The sequence below is a fragment of the Rattus norvegicus genome, chromosome 18 (assembly GCF_021556685.1).
Source record: "Rattus norvegicus strain SHRSP/BbbUtx chromosome 18, alternate assembly SHRSP_T2T, whole genome shotgun sequence".
Lineage (NCBI taxonomy): Eukaryota > Metazoa > Chordata > Mammalia > Rodentia > Muridae > Rattus > Rattus norvegicus.
In genome coordinates, this window is record NC_141551.1 from 28,486,991 (window position 1) to 28,497,143 (window position 10,153).

Genomic DNA, 10,153 nt, shown 5'->3' on the forward strand with positions numbered 1-10,153 from the left:
GAGAGAGGGGGGGGGAGAGGGAGAGGGAGAGAGAGAGAGAGAGAGAGGAAGATGAGGAAGAAGATGAGGAGGAGGAAGAAGAGGGGGAGGAGGGAGGAGGAGGAGGAGGAGGCGGCTGCGGCTGCAGCAGCAGAGGCGACAGAGGCATTTTTATTGGGATATTGTACAGAGACAGGTTGCAGAGAGAGAACAAGGTAAACACACAAGTGAAGACAGATGGATCTGGAGAACGAAGAGCCAGGACTAGAACAGAGTAACAGAGATAGTTTGAGGTCTGAGAAATTGGCAGTTAAGGAGATTAGGCCTAAATCTCTGTTTCCAAGAGCTGGGCAATTCCAGACAAGTCCAGGCCTCAGAAGCTGCCCAACCACCTGGCCTGAGGTGACGACAATGGTCAGCAGCAGTTTCCAGACTTCCCCAGCTACTTCCTCAGCAACAGTTCCCAGACCCCCCAGCAAGTTTCTGGCCCCCACACTCCCGTGTTGGAATGTCCGTAGAGATGGACCCAACAGATTAACATAGAGGTCATCTATGGGGGAAATTTCTAAGGTGCCTTAAATCAGGCTTGCAAGCTCATTTGGTTGTCTCTTTACTTTGGTAATGGGAGACTCCAGCATGCTGGAATTCGGCAGAATAAGACACTCTTCGCGTTTACCTCTTATTTTACTCTGGGTATCATTCTTCGGTGAATCATGGACTCTTACAGGTCAAACAGAGCAAAATGTCAGAGGTTGAGAGAGAAGCCAGATTGAATCGGTCAACTAAGTAAGGAGTTTGAGCCAGAAGAGCTGAGTTGAATCAGCCAGCTCGAGTTCAGCAACAACTAGGAAGGGGTGAGTTTATTCAGCAGTGAATCTCAGAGGCTGAAAATATTCCAGGCCAAGATTAGATTGTACTGAGTCTAGAAGCTTCCAGGACCAGGCCTAGGTTAGTAGACAAAGGCAGTAGTGAGCCTTGGAGACGACAATTAGGTCAGGTGGATAAAAGTTACTTTTATAGGATTCTTCTGTTATGTAGCCCTGGCTAGCCTAGAACTCGGCATGTGGGCCAGGTAGTCTCAAACGCTCAGGAATCTTGCTTTTGCTTCCTGAGTGTTGGAATTACAAGTGTGTGCCACCAAGACCAGCAAGATTTATTTTTATGATATGTCTACTGTGCCTGCATGGCATCGCATGCACGCAGGAACTGAGTTATAGGTAGGTAGTTGTGAGCTGCCTGAGGTGAATGCTGGAAATTGGTCCCAGACCCATTCATGCTCTTAAAGCCATCTCTCATTGGAATATTATGCTTCAAGCATTTAGGAAGAGCTCATCAGTGGAAGCCGAGTAATCGGTGAATTAATCAGTGAATTCTTAAGAATATGTGCTTGCTGAGCGGATAGTGACAGCGCATGTCCGAGGAGGTCTCTTTCATGAGCTTGACTTCTGAGAGACAGCAGAGTCAACCTACCACCTACGAAATTCCGGCCTGACCCCGCCCTCGCGTCATCGCCCCGCCCTCACGCACAGCCCCACCCCTCACCCCTGCGCCGGGAGTGACTTTTTCTTCTGGTTTTGTCCAGCGCCTGCGCAGTTCCAACCTTCCCCGGGCCGCGCCGTAGCCGCCGATCTCTAGGATTTTTTTGGCTGCAAGATGTGGGGTCGGCGGCAGGGCCGCCTCAGGACGCTGGCGTGTGGGGTGGAGGAACTGCGGCGCCGGCGGCGGGAACGGGAGGCAGGTGCGGATGGACGAGGAAGCCAGGGGAAATGCAAATGTGGCGGTTGGGAGTAGGGAAAAGAGACCCCTGGCTCGGAGCCGAGTGTGTACCGCCTAGCTTAATTGAGTCGTTCCTCTGCCACCAGCCCTGCGGAAGGCGCGGAGGGAGCAGCAATTGGTCAGCAAGAGGCTGCTGAGGGAAGACGCCCCGGAAGAAACCGGAGGCCAGAGTGCAGCTGTGCTCCTTGGGGAAGCCGAGGTGAGGGTCTGGGCAACCCACATCTGATGGCCAGCCGCTCTTAACCTCCAGCTGTTCGCTGGATCAAGCCGGAAACAGCCGGAAACCTTGTACCACTCAGTGTCCCACATCCTTATATCAGCACATCATCAACCAAGTCTTTGCCTATTGTTTTTAAACCTTTTTAAAGATTTCCTGAGTCTATGGTGCCCCTCTAGCATAGGTGTCTCCACCAACTACATACTATTATCATCCTTTTAAAAGGGCCTTCATCTGCCATCCCGATTTCCTTTTAAAACAAAGAAACCAAAATCCTTCCATTGACCCGCTAAACTATATATAGTCTAACCTCTTACCGACTTGTCAGTAACCTCAACCCGGCCGCTGTCTCATTTTCAGTTCCTGGAACATATAGAAGCTGTTTTCCTGTCTCAAGATCTGTGCTTTTACCATGTCTAAAGTTTTGTTTTCTCAAGTGTCTCACAAACTGGCAGTCCTCCTGCCTCAGCTCAGGTACTAGAATTACTAGTATGCACCATCATATCCGGCTCTCCAAACTAGACTTAACTAGACCCTGACAGGAGGCAGATGTGTGCCTTGCCTGTAATTCCAGCGTTTAGGGGATTGAGGCAGAAGGATCCTGAGTTTGAGGCCAATTCAGGATCCATAGCAAGACTCTGAAAAGAATTCCAGATACACTCCCACAATATCTGGAATAAATCTATTCATTACCCTTTTGTTGTTATTGTTTTGTTTGAAGGGTCTCTTGTATCCCAGCCTATACTCAAGATCTAACTGACGGTGACCTTGAACCTTTATCCTCTTCCACATACTAAGTGTTGGGCTTATAGTTGTTCACCAACACACTGCTTTACAGGAGTGCTGGGAATCTAGTCCAGGAATTTGACTGAGCTAGGCCTTTACCAACTGCACTCCTTCTCTAGCCCAGATTTACTGAGCGAGTAAAGGAAAGTGTCTGTACATTCAGCAGACATTGCTTACGTTTTAGTGATGCCTGTGTTACTTGACAGAGCGGGTGCTCCTAGGTTATGATGTTGATTCATTGTATGGTGATTCATTCCTTTACGCCAGGGCCTTGAGGCACACAAAGACTGACAAGATGGAGCCCAGAGTGTTCAAAGACCAAGGAAGGAGACAGATTTCTTCCCACTTTTATCGTAGGAGGAAACATGAGGCCCAAGAAAAACTCGTAAATTTGTTGGAGGAAGCTAGAACTAACTGCCGTGAGGCCACGAAGAGCAGAAATCTGAAAGACTTAGAGTCTGGAGTATATCACAGGCAGAGGCGATAGGTGTGCAAAGGTGCGGAAGCATGAAGCACATTATTAGTAGGTGTTGCTGGACTGTATTTTGCATGGGAGAACAGGTGAAAGGAGGGAGGTTTCACCAGGTGGAGAGCTTTATATTATCCCGGAAGTAGCCCTATGAGAAGGTGGAGTACCTACATTTTTCAGATGCTGACACAGGTTCAGATTCTTTGGAAGTTAGTGGTAGGCCGGGTAACAGGATCCCTTGCCTAACAGGCCTGCCCAGATGGTGCTTAGTAGCCATATTAGTTCTTTGTTTTGTTTTTTGAGATAAGGTCTCTGTGTACCTCTAGTTGTCCTGCAACTCACTATGTAGACCAGGCTGATCTCAGACTTGGCTTGTCCCACCATGCCAGGCCATGCGGTTACCAATAACAAGTTCTGAGTATGAGAGGATATTGTAGATGCCACAGATAAAGTTGGTAGACAAGAGACTTAGGGTGTGCTTCATGGCAATTACATGTCTTCCTTTTCCTGTCCTGGGATCCAGGTCCAGCAGTTTCTTCGGCTAGCCCAACGGGGAACAGATGAAAAGGAGAGGGAGAAGGCTCTGGTCAGCCTTCGTCGAGGCTTGCAGCACCCTGACACACAGCAAACCTTCATCAGGTCAGTGTAGGTGGTTGGGGCTTTCCAGGGCAAGAGAGTGGAGGGCATAGACCACAGGCTTAGCGGGGTTCTGGTGTCATTCATGTAGGCTGGAGGGCAGCATGCGGACCCTTGTCGGGCTCTTGACCAGCAATCGGGCCCTGTTGCAGCTTGAGGCGGCTCGGTGCCTACATGAGCTCTCTCATTCTGAGCAGTCTGCAGTGGCTGAGGCCTGCCTGCCAGCTACTTCCTACCTCCTCACCTACCTCTCTGGTCACAGCTCAGACTTCATAGTAAGACCTGTTCCTTTTAATCTTGCTCTGGGCTTAGAGTGTACATGTACATGTACGTGTACGTGTACGTGTACGTGTACGTGTACGTGTACGTGTATATGTATATGTATATAATATATGCATGCCTTTGGGGCCAGCTTGATCTGGCAGGTACAGGAAAATACAAAACAGTGCATGTATCCATCATCTCCCCTCTCTTGTGAGCTCCGAGAACAGGGACATGCCATCGTCCTTCTCCCATTCCTGGCTTGGTGTGAGATGAGCCCAGCCCAGTGCTTTTGTTCCCTGCTCTCAGGAGCTGTGTCTGTACACACTGGGGAACCTTATCGTGGAGAGCGAGGCTGTGAGAAAGCAGCTCCTGCCACAGGGCATTGTTCCGGCTTTTGCTGCCTGCATCCAGGTGAGTGCTTCCTTGGTCTCTCCCTAGCAAGCCTCCCCTAGCTTCTGTTCACGTGCTCCACTGGCTTAGCAAGGTAGCTTCCAACCTCTACCCTTTGTCAAAGGGTTAAACGTCTGGGTCCTTTTGGCCCATTTTCCAGTCAGATCCCTACCCTGTCTGTTTCTAGTCCCCCCATGTGGCTGTGCTGGAGGCCCTTGGATATGCCTTGTCCCAGCTTCTGCAGGCTAAGGAAGCTCCAGAGAAGATCATTCCGTGAGTAAAACTCTATCTTCAGATGCCCAGCTATGGTTGATGCTCTTGGTAGTATAGCCCATGGGTGCTCAGTCAGATCTGATTCCCACAGTTTGGACACTTTCTCACTACAAGTGTTTGAGGGGAACCATTGGTATCTCCATGGCTCCTGCTCACAGTCTGCTTTTGTGGCAGCTCTATTCTGGACTCCAGCCTTCCCCAGCAGATGCTGCGATTGATGGGACCAGGCCCGAAGCTGAATCTTGGGGTTGCTATGGAGTTTGCCTGGTGCCTTCACTATATCATTTGCAGGTAACGGGCCAATTGGGAAAATGTCTTTCCTGGGGCTCCCTACAGATGACTTAAGTCTAAGGACTGGATTTAGTTTCTGGAATTGCTTTGGTGAGTTTTTCATCCCTCTGTGGTGCTGTCTTTTGCTTCGGAAACCCACAGACTGGGTTGTTTTGTAGCTTAACGGTAGGGTCGACTTGATAGTGACTGCCTGTTTCCTGTCACCCAGCCAGGTCAACAATGCTGTGCTCCTCACCCACGGGGCTCTGCCCACGTTGGTACTGCTGCTGGTGGACTTGGCTGGGGCTGTGCAGAGAACGGATGATGTGGGACTAGAGCTGGTAAGGGAGAGGGTCTGTGGGATTTTACACTCTGTCTGTCTGTCTGTCTGTCCATCTCTGCCGTGTCTTTCTCCTTCTATTCTCAGCTTGTCTTTGCAGCTTGCATGCCCTGTGGTTCGGTGTCTAAGCAACCTGTTAACAGAAGTGCCAGCGGAGGCCATGGGACAGCAAATGGAGCTCAGAGACGAGCGACTTGTGGCAGCCTTATTTATCTTTCTCCAGTTCTTCCTTCAGAAACAGCCCGCCTTGCTACCTGAGGGCCTCTGGCTCCTCAACAACCTCACTGGTATCTGTTACATTCTGCCTAGGCCTGGTCTTTTATCATTATTAAAATATTTATTAAGGCCAAAGGAAGGGTAGATTTGTTAGGAAACAAAATACAGATTGAGGGAAAGGCAGAGAATAAGGGGGTGGGGAGACTAGGAGGAAAATTCAAAACCTATATAGGAGGGTCCACACCTTTCCCTACCGTGTCAGTGAAGGTCTCTCATCTTGGTTCCCTGAAAGGACCCTTTGAAGGAAGACCCTCCCTCTATCTACCCATGGCTGTTAGGCAGTCCTTTCCTTTCCACTTTCCCAATAACTTGCCTCATTCCGTTCAGGTTGGGATGAAAGTATTCCCAGGGATCCCGACCTCTTCCTCAGGGCCTACACTCTTCTGTCTCTCAACCTTAGTTTGTTCACCAATTACTGCCAATTTGCTCTGTAAATTAACTCTATTGAAGCTTCGGTCAGAAAAATATTCCAGATGAAGCGCACTTCTTGTAGAGCCAGTTAGCCAAGGGTCTCCTCTTCTGACCTAGTCATTCTGAAAATACTGGGGCATGTGTCTACCCTAGGCTTCAACTTCCTGACTAAAAATGAAGTCAGAGCTCCCCCATGTGGACACACAGTGCCTTGCACACCTGAAAGAGTCTGTCCCCTTAACTTCTGAGTATGTGTGCACATGTTGAGTACTGGATGCCATGTATATACATGTTAACAAACATAAAACCCTTTCTTCCATGGCATGTTCAGCCTCTTGGTACACTGACCTTAGAGCTTGAAGCTACTAGAGTCAGGAAGTGGGAACAGTTGGTCTGGAAGAACCGAGGGCAGTTCAACAACAGGAATGTACCCATTTTGTACTCTTGGGTGGAGATGCTGTCCCATCAATCCCTATCTAAGATCCAGAAATGTTGGCTCCTCAAAGTTGTATTAAGGAAGTTTCTGATGCTCATATCCTCCTGGGGGCTACATTTGTGGTCAGGGGCTTCATGGAATGGAGTATGGGAGTGCAGAGAGACTCAAGGAAGATGGAAAAGTCTGCTTGCACATTCTCCAGGGACATGCTTCTTATCCTTGAAGGCCCCTATGCCTCCCATTTGGATAGAGCAGTACTTGTTTGAAACCGAGCAGGCTATGGATTTTGACGTAGCGGCTAGTTCTTCATGGCCTAGGTTGTAGTGGGTAGGATTGTGGGGGTAGCAGTTTAGCACTAAAGGCACTTCCTATGACATTTTCCTTTTCAGCAAATAGTCCTACTTTTTGTACCTCATTGCTCTCCCTGAATCTGATTGAGCCCCTCTTGCAGCTGTTGCCGCTGTCAAATGTGGTCTGCATGTTGGTAAGTATTCCATAACATCTGAGTTCATGAACTGCTGCTCAATGCAAATAGGGAGAACAGACCTGGGCTTTCTTAGGTACCCTTAGTTGAGGGCTGGTAGGTGGTGTGGTATGGTTAAAGAGCTAGTACAGTCCAGGTGTAGGTCTTTAACCCTGACTCCTGTTTATGGTCCTTGGGCAAACCAACAAACTATTGGAAGCACCCATCTCTTCCTTATAAGTGGGTAACGTCTCAGTGGTGGTTGTGGGAACGACACATAAAGAGCCTGTACTAGCGTTTAGGTACGTAGTCAGCCTTGCTTAGCCTATTATAGTTTTTGGTTTTCATCTTTTGTCTCTGTGTCTGCAGGTGCTTACAGTTCTGTGCAACGTTGTAGAGAAGGGTCCCGCTTACTGCCAGCGGTTATGGCCAGGACCCTTGCTCTCCTGCTTGCTTAACACACTGGCTCTCTCTGACACCGACGTGGTAGGCCAGAGTTTGGAGCTGCTGCAACTGCTGTTCTTGTATCAGCCAGAGGTGGGTCTGGTTTGCAATCTGTTGCTCAGAAGCCACTGGTCCTCCCATGGTGCCCTCCTCTTCCAGCCCTACCCATATTCATTTCTCTGGGCAAGGCTAGCCTGTGTGGGCTGAAGGTTAGAACCTTCATCTTGTTAGGAATGTATTGTCTAAGAAGTGGGCTGGCCCAGGGAGCTCCAGGAATTGGGTTTCAGGGTTTATGTGTTTGTCCTTCTCTATCCTCAGGCTGCCCATGCCTTTCTGCAGCAGTCAGGGCTTCAGGCCCTAGAAAAGCATCAGGAGGAAACTCAGCTTCACGATAGGATACATGCTCTCCGACAGACAACTGCTATTCTTGGATGATCTGGCTGCTTAATGTCACCCCCTGTCCCCTACAGCATATTTATTCTAGGGGCTCCTATTTCATTTTAGAAGCTAGCAGCTTTTTGTATACCTGAGAGTGGCGTTGCACTTGAGATCATACTGTTTCATCCTCTTCAGCAAGTTGGGTAATGACATGCGACATCCCAGCGGGTAGCTGGGGTTTATTGATGAGAAATAAAATAGTATTTTTATATAAAGCTACTTTGCCTCAGTGTTTGCGCAGTAAGAGGGAAAAGGTAATGAGGAGAACATTCTGAAGCAACACTGTACAGCGTAAGCTTTATAAGAACCAAAAGAACACATTTCCCCACATTGTCTCCAGTCCAGTAGGTTCTGGTGGGCTTGTTCAGTCCTCAGTGGAGACACTTCATGCTTTGCCACTTAGCACATTCTCCATGGCTTTGGTCACCTCAGCAGCACTCAGATTGTTCAGAGACACATTCTTCTCTTGGCCAAAAGCTGAGGAAAGATGATTTAAATGAGTATCTTGCATAACGGGGCCACAAAATTATAAAGGGTATTTTTTTTTAAAGTTGTTAAGAAAGGAAAGAGAGATGGTTCGCTGAACATGGTGGCTCATGGCTCCACAGTCAGTCCCAGGCTGGCTATGGCTACACTGCAATCCTGCCTTTAAAAAAAGTGGTCTTGCTGTACTTAGCATTAATCCAGTGAATCTATTAAAAATTCCCAGGTCCTAGTAGAGTTTTGTACAGGAAGAAATGTGTCTGAGTGATGCTTTAGGGTCACCGTAGGCCTTAACTACTGACCAGGGGTCTAGCCTTGGCTGACTGTCCACTTTCTGGCCGGCCATAGTGCACTCAGCATAATATGTGTGGTATTATGTACATATACCACTACACGCTAGTTACTTCTGTCTGTCCTTCTGTGTGCTTTTGGGAGGAAACCTGTTTTATTAGTTTATAGGAGTCTTGATTACAACAAATTTGTAGTAGGATGTGACTCTCCCCACCTGCAGAAAGTGCTTTGTCAGGGTTGAAATGATTAAAATGTCACCATTTAGTTTAAGGATTATTTAAGAGGCAATATTATAATTGGTCAGGGAATGCTTTATTTTGGTACTGATGATCAAACCCGTACCTCTCACATGAAAGGCGATCACCATTTTCTTGTGTATCTTTAAAATTTTGAGATAACATTTCACTAAATTTTCTACTCAGGCATTGAACTCACTCTAGCCTCAGACAGACCTTGAGTTTGTGATCCTCCTGCTTCTGCCTGAGAATATCTAGAGCTGAGATTTACAGCCTGGCTCAGGAATGCCTTTTTGAGACAGTGATATGCAGTCAGGGGCAAGTAACAACCTGAATGGTGGAAGCCAACCATTGTACGCTCTAAGGAAGGGGCCCAAATGCAAAAGCTCAATCCTATTTAAGCTTCGTAGTTTTAGGTGTTTCCATAATGTTTAGTGCCAGTGTTCTAATATTTACAAAGGAAAAGCACCCATCCACAACATTAATGAAGACTAATGAGAATGAGTTAAAGTACCCAGCGCAAGCTGTAAGCATAAAGTGCTTAACGTCACTAAAATGCTTCGTCCCTTAATTTGTCCTGGCTAAGATGTGATTCAGAAGGACCTATGCTGACATAAGCGTGTCTTTTACATGAAGTACACTCTGAACTGCAAAAAATTCCTCAGTCCAGCCCAAGAGCCAGTCAGACCTCATATATATGTTGCCATGAATAAAAGGCATCACACAACTAAGTAAATGTGAATTTCTTTATCAGTTGGAGTTTTGGTCCTTCAGCCCCGTCTTCCCATGACGTGGGGAGGCTCCTTATGTTTTTCTATCCCGTATTCTGCAACCCGGGCCCCTGACCTCCAACGACCAGTACTCACCATAACGGGCCCAGAGCTTGGGCTGCACCTCTGAACATTCGCGGATTAGAATGGGCAGGTCGGGGTGCGCCTTCTTCAGCTCCACGTACCGTTGCTGGATGAAATCTCTGCGGGGCGGGAGGAGAGACTGTCGCTAGCGGGCAAAGGTACACACTGACCCTGACACCCCCCGCCTCCGGAGGTCAAGGTCAGAGCTCCACCTTCCGAAGCTCACTCGCCTTCCCACGCTACGACTCACCTCACACCCTGGCTGCCTGGGGAACGCTGGCATAAGTGAATGCGAATCTCACGCAGTACCTGCTTTGCACCGACTACTCGGCTTGCGGCCGCCATCTTTGCTAGCAAAGGAGCACCCAATCACGGCCTTTCAGCTCCCTCAATCGGACCAATAGCGACCCTCTAGTCTCCG

The 10,153-nt window shown here is 48.4% G+C and overlaps 2 protein-coding genes across 3 annotated transcripts; one reads left to right on the forward strand and one right to left on the reverse strand.

Moving 5' to 3' along the window:
- Positions 1–1,496: 1,496 nt before the first annotated feature.
- Tmco6 (transmembrane and coiled-coil domains 6) lies at positions 1,497–8,086 on the forward strand. 2 transcript variants are annotated; one of them, NM_001106154.1, is made up of 12 exons: positions 1,497–1,717; positions 1,842–1,954; positions 3,751–3,866; positions 3,955–4,138; positions 4,434–4,538; positions 4,705–4,790; positions 4,965–5,081; positions 5,290–5,401; positions 5,501–5,687; positions 6,913–7,007; positions 7,356–7,523; positions 7,749–8,086. In NM_001106154.1, exons 1-12 carry the CDS (start codon positions 1,633–1,635, stop codon positions 7,863–7,865), a joined length of 1,485 nt encoding a protein of 494 aa, NP_001099624.1. In that variant the 5' UTR covers positions 1,497–1,632; the 3' UTR covers positions 7,866–8,086. The 2 variants fall into 2 exon arrangements, with proteins under 2 accessions (NP_001099624.1, XP_087448569.1); XM_087592443.1 differs by lacking the exon at positions 3,955–4,138 and having other exon boundaries at positions 1,571–1,717; positions 7,749–8,083.
- Positions 8,017–10,106, reverse strand: Ndufa2 (NADH:ubiquinone oxidoreductase subunit A2). Its single transcript, NM_001106153.1, has 3 exons — positions 9,983–10,106; positions 9,745–9,851; positions 8,017–8,345 (listed from the first exon to the last, which is right to left on the reverse strand). The coding sequence occupies exons 1-3, from the start codon at positions 10,075–10,077 to the stop codon at positions 8,254–8,256; spliced, it is 294 nt and encodes a 97-aa protein (NP_001099623.1). The 5' UTR covers positions 10,078–10,106; the 3' UTR covers positions 8,017–8,253.
- Between the last annotated feature and the right edge of the window lie 47 nt (positions 10,107–10,153).